The 13,134-nt window shown below is 41.3% G+C and overlaps 1 protein-coding gene across 3 annotated transcripts in view; it reads right to left on the reverse strand.

Moving 5' to 3' along the window:
* LOC117363311 overlaps positions 1-13,134 on the reverse strand; it is a 393,068-nt gene that overhangs the window by 198,650 nt on the left and 181,284 nt on the right. For all 3 annotated transcript variants that reach the window (XM_033950808.1, XM_033950807.1, XM_033950806.1), the window contains exon 4: positions 528-914. In XM_033950808.1, coding sequence (XP_033806699.1) covers positions 528-914 — 387 coding nt within the window. The remainder of the gene's footprint in view (positions 1-527; positions 915-13,134) is intronic.

Raw genomic sequence — 13,134 nt, forward strand, 5'->3', positions numbered from 1 at the left:
GGGGTGTGGCTAGGTGGGGTGGAAGAGGAGCTGCTGCTCCTCCAAACAGATTTAATAAAATGGGGCCTAGCGAGATGGGCCTGCAGCCTTATATTGGCATCTTTTTTTACAAAAGGACTGCTCCCCTTGACATCTAAACCAGGCTACGCTTCTGCTATAGAGCTGTGTTAAATAGAGTTTCACACATACTTCCTATAAAATACACGCGTACATTGCAACTCTGCCCCAGCCCTACCCAAACTATGATCTCACAAATGCCAACCGATGGCAGTGTACCTATTTTTTTACATATGTGCATGTATACCTCCAAGCAATTTTCTGACCCTTTCCTCACATGTACTTGTAAAAGATGTTTTGCACACAGTAAAAGTTTTTTTTAGAGTATCTGTGATATTGTATTAAATTAGAAAATGGACAGATTACACAAGCTTTGCAATCTTTTTGTCTGCTATCATATGTCATATGCCATTTGTCTTTATATTCCTAAATAATATAATAAAACAGATGGAAATAGAATAAGCACATACCTGAACAATCACTTCGTCTGCTAATGAGGAGAGAGGTCTGACTGACAGTTTTGTTTGAAGAAGACCTACTGAGATCTGAAAGACTGTCCCCTATTGCACATAATATCGAAGAATTATCTAACTTCTTCAGATCTAGGTCATCTTCTATGTTAGGGTCAGCACTTAGCAGCTCAATATCTTTAGTGATTGTCTTCATTTCATCTGTCCTAGACTCATGTCTTAAAAAGATCATTGTGTCCATGGCAGATTGAGCAGATGTACGACCTCTCTTGGTCATGTTTTCCCAAGTGGAAGCTGCGCTTGGTGCTGGTGATTTAGGTGCGTTATATAAATTCTGTTTGAAGAAGTTTGATTGTAGTATCTGTTTCTGTCTTCTTTTTGAAAATACTTGAAAAAGAAGACCAAAATGATGTTGAATTGATGAACAATCTTTGAGATCTATTTACTAGCTACAATAATGTGTTTCACTTTCAGGTCTTTTAAAGAGGAAAGCATTTAATAAACAAATTATGATAATAAATGAGCGAAGGGGTGATTTTACAACAGGCACTCTATAAACATTTCCAAACAATGAGCCTATTTTATGTCTATTTTAAAAAGGTACATAAAAGATGGGAGCAAAAAAATATTGGTGCCAAAAAGGATGCGACATAAAAAAAAACACAGGAGAAATCACCTTCTCACACCGGAGAAACAAAAAAAGACAGTGAAGGTGACCTCAGGGTGCTACTCTGCTTTATTCGTTCACATAGAGACTCGGCGCATACGTGTTTCGGCCAGAATGGCCTGCATGAGGAGTCTGCACAGAACATTAAAACCTAATTATTATCTTGTCCTTGATATGATGTGGCTCTAATGGATGCCAAAATTGTAGCCTCCTTTTACGAAACTGCGATAACAGTTTCTAGCGTGGGGAGCTGCACTGAATGGCCCGCAGTGCTCCCGATGCTCATTGAGTTCCTATGAGTGTTGGGAGCAGCGTGGGTCATTCAGCGCGGCTCCACACGCTAGAAACTGCTATCGCAGTTTCGTAAAAGAGGGTGTATGTGTCACAGCGAAGGGTGATGCACATTATCTCAAGTGTTCCTCTTGTGATTTTGTCTTACAAGAGGTATACTTGAGGAGATAGTGTGCATCACCCTTCATTGCGACACATAATTTGGCATCCATTAGAGCTACAATAATACAATTGGGAAAAATATTTGATAAATATTTCAAAATCAAACTAAACTGTACAAAAAATATATTGAAACAATAATTGCAATGAACTTTAATAATAAATTATCATTCTCATACCAAACATATTACCAATCAAAATTTTTAACATTTTTCACCTCTACAGACCCTACATAATAATAAAAAAATATATAAAGACTGCAAAAACACAGTGAATGAAATAAAAGTTCACAGTCAATAGTATGTTGTCATTTAACTTTTCTTTCTTATGTCCATCAAAAGAACTTTATACAGTATATTCTACTGAAACATGATGTGGAAACCGATATCAAGTAATGCTCATGGTAGCCTTCGTTATCAGCCTTGCCTTGAAAGAAAAGTTGAAAGGGACATTTTTGAAGAAGTAGTTAGGGTGGGATGTAGGCTGACCCAGATTTTACCAGGCTGCCTGGATGGAACTTATACATTGTGACTTAGGCAATCTAAAAGTGGTCTAAGTGCCCAGAAGGTATTCAAAATGACCAGATAACCACTGCAGACACAAATACACTCCCCTAGTGATCACTTGATCCCCCTCATAGACACACCACCAAGAACTATACTGTATATAAATAAGAAACTCAACAAAAAGTACTTAACCAGTATAGACCCCTATGATATGACAACCACAACACCAAAAAGTGGAGAAAAAGAAACCTCAGAATAAGTACAACCACAAAGTCATGCAAAATGATACCTAATGGCATGTAAATCAAGTTAAGTATTGCTATGCGCGGTTCTATAAATGATGTCTAGTGATTGATTGACAACCATGCAGAATGGTGTCTAGAAGTTAGACGCCATTTATAGAATCAGGAATAAATGCTTTTCCTGTAGTGTTACTACAAAGAAACATAGTAACGCTACAGGAAAAGCATTTATCTCTGCCTGGGCGTAGGTCAATATAACTACAATCTTCTGGGACCTCTGAGCAGGGCAGGATTAATGCGTCAAGGGCCCCTAGGCACACAAGTACACTGGGCCCCCTGCCCCGCCCCACCCCACCATGCGCCCAGGCAGAAATAGGAAGCTGCATCAGAGGGAAGCTTTGGACAAGCAGCACCGCTTGCAAAATTACAGTTCCCATTGCCTTTCTTACCCGCGTTGCTTGTTTGTCTTACATTCCGTCGATGGGGGAGAGCCGCGTTGCTGATCGGGGGGGCCCACATTGCCAATCGGGGGACCGCTTTGCCAATTGGAGGTGGCCCGCGTTGCCAATCGATGCTGGAGGGGCCCATCACCGTTTGGAAAAAACAATGTTGATGCCCTCCTTCATCGGGCCCCCCTGACCATTTCGGGCCCTAGGCATGTTGGGTCTTCTTCAATGTCTCAAATTGTGGATGATCTTCAGTGTTTTAAGTTGTGAATGATTGCTTCAAATAAAGTCGATAGTAACATCCTTCTCCACAGCTTCTTTTGTTTTGATAAGAACATAAAAATAGCCTTATTGGGTCAAACCAATGGTCCATCAAGCCCAGTAGCCCATTCTCACGGTGGCCAATCCATATCTCTAGCATCTGGCCAGAACTCAAGGAGTAGCAACATCCATTCTGAATCCTAAAGAATAGCAAGATTCTGGAATCCGAAAGAGTAACATAAGATTCCAGAACTCTAAACAGGAGCAACATTCCATGCTACCAATCCAGGGCAAGCAGTGGCTTCCCCCATGTCTTTCTCAATAACAGACTATGGAAGTTTCCTCCATGAACTTGTCCAAACCTTTCTTAAAACCAGCTAAGGACACATTAGGGCATAAGTTCTTATCATGGATCAAAAACCTTGTGTGAGTGGTAAGTGCTGTTTGTGCCTTTTCACCTTAAATCATTTTTAATATTTTTTCAAGCAGCATAGAATTTTGCTTGAGAAATGATGCATTAATAAACACGTCCACGATGAAACTTAAATGTGAAACGGTATTGGCCACCATCAGGAACGAGATAAGTGCTTTTGTCTACTTAAACATCTGCTATTTAAAATAAATTTTTAAAAAAAGCATTGTAAAAACCAAAAAATGATTGAAAAAAGATTTAAGGTGAAAAGGCACAGATATCACTCACCACACATATGAGGTTTTTGATCCATGATAAGAACTTATGCCCTAATGTGTCCTTGTAACACAACGGCAAAGCTGTTACAGTTTTGAGATCTTTTTCTCGATTAGAAAAAAATATCAACATCATTACACAAACTAGTGTTCATTTTTTGTGATTCATAGGATGGGATATAAAACCAAATAAATAAATAAAATCCATGCTAATAGCAAAAGTAACAGTAGTACCTGGTAAATTACTGTACACTAACTGCTATGTGCAATCCCTAGCCATTCCTACCCATTTCCTATCCTATAACAGGCTATGCACACTAACTCATGTCACTGAGGTAGGGTTCCCAAACATCCTGGAATACCTGGACATGTTCTCTTTTTAGAGGCCTATCCAGGCGCCTGGAGGGATTTCCAGAACCCGACAGTTTGTATGTGTGTGCATCTGGAAGCCTTTGTGCATGTCGGCCGTGATGACATCAGATGACATCACATGCATGTGATCATGTGTGTGTGTGATGTCATTGCGTCGACGTCCGCGCATGCGCAAAGGCTTCCATATAAGGCCTTTGAGCTTGGGGAGGTTCAAGTGGGGGTGGGGCTGGGGGCAGAATGGGGAGGGGCCAGGCGTCCTCTTTTTTCAAAGAGGAAATCTGACAACCCTACATTGAGGCAACACTTGCTGTGTTTACGTGCTAATAGTCACTGAACACTAATTCACATGCTAACTGCCTAGCACACTTTAGTAATAGGCCATCTTGATCTTTTATTTTGAATAATCCCGTTTTATCAATTTGTAAGCACCATACAGGATACTTTTAATCTTGGCCTTTGAATATTTGTAGTTGCTAGTTCCCTAGAACAGTCAGAAAGGTTTATTGCATTATGATTTGGAACACCAATCAAAAAGAGACCCATCAAATTAGAAGTATTTGAAAAATAAATATTGTTCTATGGACAATTCAGCATGGAATCAATTTATTTGTATATTGACAGTGAATAAAGCATTCAAATATAGGGTGAAAATGAGTTTTTACTAACTAGCACCTGTGAAATGGTCAATAAAGCATATCTGACAGCGCTATTCTTACACTAAAATGATGTACTATGTAAAGCTTTAAAACAACCATCTACGCTTGATTAATTAGGTTTGTAAGTATTGTTTTGGAACTAGACAATATTTCTAAAGATTTCAATAGTTCAAAGTTTGCCCTATGGCTGTCTGGCCAATACATCTTCCAGCACACATAATTTACAAGCATTTTTCTTCCCAATATGTTGTCTTTGGCTGGTGCGACATTGTTTGAGTGCAGGTCTGTTTGGGTCACACTGGTTTTCATCACATCACAGCAGTGGTGCTGACTGCAGCACTTTGACCATACATCTTCCATGTCATCTCCATCAATGGCACAAGGATGCTTCCTGGTGACCAATCAGGAATGGTCCAGGATCCTAACAGAGGGGCATATTGGCAAACTGAGCTTTCTTAATGACAGGCATTGTTCCTGACAAACAAAAGGGAGGTCCTGAATATTAACATGTGGCCTTGTGTTAAGGTCATCTGTATGGCACATTCATCATATCTCCAAACAGAGGGAAATCACTAGGCAAATTCTGTCAAAAGCTTATTATAGCTATAGTTACGTTTATAAGGCTGTCAGGTGACATAAAAATGAAATCGTGTTTTGATTAATGATATATGTTTTCTTTGTACAAATATCTTTTCATCTTTTGAAAGCTCAAACAATAATGGTAATAATGTTCTAAAGGGCTTATTAGGTTTGATCTTGTCAGAAAAGACAAACATCTCTATATTGTGCAATTAAAATTAATATGTAATAATTAAGCAGGATGGATATTGATTCCAGTAGCTTCCAAAAATATCTTGAAACGTCAACAGTTGTATATGTAATATTTCCACCATTGGTTGCTACAGCAAATCTATCTTGGGGTAGAAAGGAAGCATGTGTTTTACTCCCCCTTCCCCTTTTACTAAACCGCAATAGCGGTTTTTAGCGCAGGGAGCCGCGCTGAATGCTCTGCGCTGCTCCCAATACTCATAGAGTTCCTAGGAGCGTCGGGAGCAGCACGCAGCATTCAGAGCGGCTCCCTGCGCTAAAAACCGCTATTGCGGTTTAGTAAAAGGGGGGTTAAGTTGTTAATGTTTTGCCTTTCCCTAACAATAGTTCAACAGCTTAATGTTGAAGTTATATTTGCATGCTATATGCATCAATGTGCAAAATGTCTACAAAATCCTCAATGATACAGAATGGGTAAAAGGCAATTATTTTTTTTTACTGTTTCAAAAAGTACAAAAGACTAGGGGACACTCAATGAAGTTACATGGCAATACTTTTAAGACATAGTAACATAGTAGATGACGGCAGATAAAGACCCGAATGGTCCATCCAGTCTGCCCAACCTGATTCAATTTAAATTTTTTTTTTTTTTCTTCTTAGCTATTTCTGGGCGAGAATCCAAAGCTTTTCCCGGTACTGTGCTTGGGTTCCAACTGCCGAAATCTCTGTTAAGACTTACTCCAGCCCATCTACACCCTCCCAGCCATTGAAGCCCTCCCCTGCCCATCCTCCTCCAAACGGCCATGCACAGACACAGACCGTACAAGTCTGCCCAGTAACTGGCCTAGTTCAATCTTTAATATTATTTTCTGATTCTAAATCTTCTGTGTTCATCCCACGCTTCTTTGAACTCAGTCACAGTTTTACTCTCCACCACCTCTCTCGGGAGCGCATTCCAGGCATCCACCACCCTCTCCGTAAAGTAGAATTTCCTAACATTGCCCCTGAATCTACCACCCCTCAACCTCAAATTATGTCCTCTGGTTTTACCATTTTCCTTTCTCTGGAAAAGATTTTGTTCTACGTTAATACCCTTTAAGTATTTGAACGTCTGAATCATATCTCCCCTGTCTCTCCTTTCCTCTAGGGTATACATATTCAGGGCTTCCAGTCTCTCCTCATACGTCTTCTGGCGCAAGCCTCCTATCATTTTCGTCGCCCTCCTCTGGACCGCCTCAAGTCTTCTTACGTCTTTCGCCAGATACGGTCTCCAAAACTGAACACAATACTCCAAGTGGGGCCTCACCAATGACCTGTACAGGGGCATCAACACCTTCTTCCTTCTACTGACTACGCCTCTCTTTATACAGCCCAGAATCCTTCTGGCAGCAGCCACCGCCTTGTCACACTGTTTTTTCGCCTTTAGATCTTCGGACACTATCACCCCAAGGTCCCTCTCCCCGTCCGTGCATATCAGCTTCTCTCCTCCCAGCATATACGGTTCCTTCCTATTCCTATTCCTATAAGACAAATAGGAGGAAATATTTTTTTCACTCCATGAATAGTTAAGCTCTGGAACTCATCACCAGAGGTTGTGGTTACAGCGGTTAGCATATCTGGGTTTAAAAAAGATTTGGAAAAGTTCCCGGAGGTAAAGTCCACAGTCTGCTATTGAGACAGATATAGGAGAAGCCACTGCTCGTCCTGGAATTGGTAGATTGGAATTTATTTCTATTTCTCTTTCTCTATTTGTTATCTGCACTATCTAATAATCTAGACATAATACAGCTCATGCATTCATAATAAAAACAAAATTAATCATTATATAAACATATAATACAATCAACAAAAACTTATTTGGTACTTTCATTGACAAATGTTCATTGTGATAAAATTTAACACGCCATGACACTTAGGGCTCCTTTACTAAGGTGTGAACATAAGAACATAAGAATTGCCGCTGCTGAGTCAGACCAATGGTCCATCCTGCCCAGCAGTCCGCTCACACGGCGGCCCCAAGGTCAAGACCAGTGCTCCAAATGAGTCCAGTCTAACCAGTTTAGCATGATCTTGTCCAACTTTGTCTTGAAACCCTGGAGGGTGTTTTCCCCTAAAACAGCCTCCAGAAGAGTGTTCCAGCTTTCTACCACTCTCTAGGTGAAGAAGAATTTCCTTACGTTTGCACGGAATCTATCCCCTTTCAACTTTAGAGAGAGTCCTTTTGTTCTCCCTACCTTGGAGAGGGTGAACAGTCTGTCTTTCTCTACTAAGTCTATTCCCTTCAGTTTCGATCATGTCCCCTCACAGTCTCCTCTGTATAACTTCTTATCGTCCACAAATTTAATCACCTCGCTCGTCGTACCAATGTCCAGATCGTTTATAAAGATGTTGACGAGCACAGGTCCAAGCACTGAGCCCTGCGGCACCCCGCTGGTGACGCTCTTCCAGTCTGAGAGTTGTCCATTTACCCCCACTCTCTGTTTCCTATGCTCCAGCCAGTTTTTGATTCACATGAGAATTTCACCCTCGATTCCATGGCATGCAATTTTCTGAAGTAGTCATTCATGTGGAACTTTGTCAAACGCCTTCTGAAAATCCAGATATACAATGTCAACTGGGTCGCCCTTGTCTATCTGCCTGTTTACTCCCTCGAAGAAGTGCAGTAAGTTCATCAGGCAAGGTCTGCCTTTACTGAAACCGTGCTGGCTGGTCCTCATCAGATCGTGTCCGTCAAGGTGATCAATGATGCGGTCATTTATCAGCGCCTCTACCATCTTTCCCGGTACCGAGGTCAGACTCACCGGTCTGTAGTTTCCTGGATCTCCCCTCAAACCTTTTTTGAAGATCGGCGTAACATTCGCCACCTTCAAGGTCTTCTGGAATCTTTCCCAATTTGATTGACAAATTGGCTATTAGCTGAAGCAGTTCAGCTATAGTCCCTTGTCGCCCTTAAGCCTATCAATCTGCTTGCATACCTCTTGTAGACTGACCGTCAACTGTGCCAGTTTCCCATCTTCTTTTCCAGCATATAGCCTGATGGGTTCCGGTACGCTATGTATATCCTCTACAGTAAATACAGACGCAAAAAATGTGTTCAGTTTGTCGGCGATTTCTTTGTCCTCCTTTAGCACTCCCTTTATTCCACGGTCATCCAATGGCCCCACCACTTCCCTCGCGGGTCTTCCCCTTAATATATCGAAAGAATGGCTTGAAGTTTTTGCCTCCTTGGCTATATTTTCCTCGTAGTCTTTTTTGGCCCTTTTTACTGCCTTATGGCACCTGCATTGATATTGTTTGTGCTTATTCCAGTTTTCATCCGTTTCTGACCTTTTCCATTCCTTAAACGAAGTTTTCTTGTCTCTGATCACTTCCTTCACCTCTACAGTGAGCCATGCTGGCATTAATGTCTAGCACGCGCAGCAATGTAGCGCATGCTATTCTGCACGTTAAAGCCCTAACGCGGCTTAGTAAAAGGAGGCTGTAATTAAAACATATTCACCATCAACATTCGAAACTACCAGGACATATGCATTACTGAGTTATCAAATGCACCCCTATCAAAAAAGCAAGCTGTAATCTACTCCATAAGCCTGTTGAAATTTAAAAAAAGTTTTTAAATCAGATATTCTCCTACAAGAGACTCATCTCAATGACTCAGACTCAGCCAAGTTCATTAAACCTTTCTTAAAAGCCTCAGTGCTCTGCAAAGTTCTGAAATAACCTGTTCTGTTATTCTACTGTCTTGGGCCAAAAATATATTTTAAAAACATTGCTACTATTTGGGTTTCTGCCAGGTACTTGAGATCTTGAAGTATGGTCCGGTAATTGGCAACTAAGATTTAATGCTAAAAAATGCAGGGTCATGCACTTGGGCTGCAAAAAAAAATCCAGAAGAGCAGCATGGTATAGGAGGCAAAGTGCTTGTGCATATGAAAGAAGAGCGGGATTTGGGGGTGATTGTGTCTGATGATCTCAGCATGGCAAAACAGGTAGAAAGAGGCGACAGTAAAGCCAGGAAGATGTATGGGTGCATAAGGGGAGGAAAGGGAGGTAATAATGCTGTTGTATAAGTCTCTGGTGAGGCCCCATTTGGAAAGCTTAGAGCAATTCTGGAGATCACACCTTCAGAAAGATATAAATAGGATGGAGTCGGTACAGAGGGTTGCTACAAAATTAGTGGTCTTTATCATAAATCATATGGGAACAGAGTTAGAGACCTTAATATGTACAGTATACTCTGGAAGAAAGACAGGAGACAGGGGATATGATAGAGATGATTACATATCTCTGTGGCATTAGGAGTTGAGTCTTTTTCAAATGAAGAAAAACTCTGGAAGGAGAGGGCATAGGATAAAGTTAAGAGGTAATGGACTTAGGAGTAATCTAAGGAAATACTGTACTTCTTTACATAAAGGGTGGTAGATGCATGGAATATTTTCCCGGTAGAGGTGGTGGATACAAAGACTGTGTTTGAATTCAAGAAAGCATGGGACAGGCATGTGGGATCTCGTAGGGAGAGGAGGAGATAGTGGATCCTGTGGATGGGAAATTTGGCCTTTATCTGCCATCATGGGCTAGATTCACTAAGGTTACCTTTGCTAGGCAATCTGTGGCCGAGTCTTCCTGGGCGATCAATTCACCAACCCTCCTCATGCGAATTAATGCAATCGGAGGCACGCCCCACATCGACTGCACAGATTGCTGCACATCTTCTTTGCCTGTAGATGGTCTGCGCATGCACTTGCTCTCCGTGGCTTTTGCTTTTTGACCTTTGCTATTTGCTTTTTGGACTTGCTTTTTGACATTTGAGAGTCCATGGTTTTAACCCACGAGTTTAAAGCGGGGCTGCACTGCAGCGTGTTCTGAAACAGAACACTCTGTAGTGCAGCCCCACTTTAAACCCACGGATTAAAACCACAGGCTGGCACTGCTGAAGACTGCTCTCTCAGGGCAGGTTCAGGTCTGCATAAGTCTAGCTGCAGGAAGATTACATACCAGCAATCTCCTCCCGATAGAAAAGTCCTACTCTCACAGGCTCAGAAAAGAGCCCAAAAACTCGGTGGCAGAGAGCAGGAGAGTCCTTCCCTACAGTGCGAGCTGGGAGAGTCAGGGCGGCAGAGAGCAGGGCGGTGGCTTCGGGGGAAGTATGGGATTTCAGGGCTGCAGGGCGGTATGTATGGGGGAAGTGTTACTTTGATTTCAAGGCTATAGGGCTGGGATTTCAAGGCGGCAAAGAGCAGGACAGTCGGCAAGGACGTGAGTGACTGGTCCTCAGCAGTCGCTTGTTTTTGGATTGGCCAGCCCAATCGGTGTTCCTTCTTGAGTTTAGTGAATCACTGCCTTCCTATTTTGCATGCCGTTTCCCCTCATTTGTATGCGTGGATCGGATCGGGTGCAGATCGGATTGGGAGGAAGGTTAGTGAATCAGGTCGGGGTCGCAAACTGGTCGGGACACGATCGGTGGGCTTAGTGAATCTAGCGCCATGTTTCTATGTTTCTCTGTTTCTAGTCTGGTCACCATAGAAACAGGATACTGGGCTAGATGAACCATTAATCTCACCCAGCATGGCTATTCTTATGTTTTAAAAGAAATCACCATACAAAAGAAGAAGCTACAACTAATACAATGTTGATAAAATATTGTTATAGGTAGATTCCCCCAAATCCTATTAGTGGCATCCAAAGTTAGGCAGGCAATTAGATATGCAGTAATAGAATAGGGTCAATTACATGCATAACTTAATTGGCACTAAGTACCAATAATTGGCCTTTAACAAGCGCTAATTGACATTAATTGGTAGCGACTACCATTAGACTTTATTCTAAAAGACGTGTGCCCAAAATCCATCATGCACAACTGCATGGGAGGCTGGAACAGGGAGGGGCATGGGTGGGTTGGGGGCATGACAGGCAGTACAAGCTGTGGTTATAGAATACTAGCATTTAAGGGCTTTAAGTTAAGTGCTCTTCTTCATATTAATTGTCCACCACTATTACAAGTTATAAAAATATGACTAAAACCCTGCATAAGACCGATGAAGAAACACTTCACCCCAGTAAGGGCACGGAAAATAATCAAAAGTAGTGTCTTGGGTGTTTGAGGTCTTGAGCGTAATAAGAACTCTGTTAAATTTGTTCTCAGTCAATTGAGGATCACAAAGAACTTCCCATAATGATCAAATATATACTTTTATCAAGTAGTGTTCTTTGCTTTCTTACTTACCTTGGGGCTCCTTTTACAAAGGTGCGCTAGCGTTTTTAACGTGCATGGGCTAGCCAAAAATCTACCACCTGCTCAAAAGGAGGCGGTAGCGGCTAGCACACGTGGCAATTTCGCACGTTAAGGCCTTAGCGCGGCTTTGTAAAAGAAGCCCTAGTGTTGTTTTGTGTTACTATAAACCAATAAAAATATTGAACACACAAAAGCTTTGCATAGGGTAGGAACTGGGGGGCAAATGGAGGTCAAACCCCCAACCACCTCACCACCCAATCATTGCATGATCCTCCACACTTTTTAGCTTATACGATTGCACAATGTTGACTGCTGTGTGATTCTTAATCTCTACACAACTGTTGAAAATAGAAGGAGCACTTATCTATTTAATGGTTCCGTGTCACGTTTCAATTACTGCTTCAGGAAACCGAAAAATATGCTCAAAAGAGTTACTAGCCAGCATGAAAGGGTTGGATTTCTAAAAACACCAAAAATATACTCATAAACTTTAAATTGCATGAACATATGAGTAATAACATATTTCTAAACTTATAATGTAAAAATAAATCACTAGAAAAAATTACAACGCTAAACTGTTGGGTGCCTGATTAGACTTCACCTCTCATTTATTGGAGACACCTGAAAGCGCTGCTTACCGGCGAAAAAACGCCGACACAAAAGCATTTCGAGAGAAATACGTCACGACGTTAAAAAAACGTGGTGACATCAGCTAACATCTGCCCAATGAGCTTGGAATAAAAATAAAGGAATTGTAAAGTGAATCAAAAAGTAGATCACCAAGAGTATCGCACCACGTTTTTTACATCGTGACGTATTTCTCTTTAAATGCTTTTGAGTCAGCGTTTTTTCGTAGTTATGCAGCGCTTTCAAGTGTCTCCAATAAATGAGAGGCGAAGTCTAATCAGGCACCCAACAGTTTAGCGTTGTAATTTTTTCTGGTGATTTATTTTTACATTATAATTTTAGAAATATGTTATTACTCACATGTTCAGGCAATTTAAAGTTTATGAGTATATTTTTTGTGTTTTCAGAAATCCGACCCTTTCATGCTGGCTAGTAACTCTTTTGAGCATATTTTTCAGTTTCCTGAAGCAGTAATTGAAACAGAGTGACATAGCGGAACCATTAAATAGATAAGTGCTCCTTCTATTTTCAACAGTTATTTAGAGATTAAGAATTACACAGCAGTCTACATTGTGCAATCGTATAAGCTAAAATGTGTGGAGGATCATGCAATGATTGGGTGGTAAGGTGGCTGGGGGTTTGACCTCCATTTGCCCCTCCAGGTCCTACCATATGCAAAGCTTTTGATTGATA

The sequence above is a fragment of the Geotrypetes seraphini genome, chromosome 7 (genome assembly GCF_902459505.1).
Source record: "Geotrypetes seraphini chromosome 7, aGeoSer1.1, whole genome shotgun sequence".
NCBI lineage: Eukaryota > Metazoa > Chordata > Amphibia > Gymnophiona > Dermophiidae > Geotrypetes > Geotrypetes seraphini.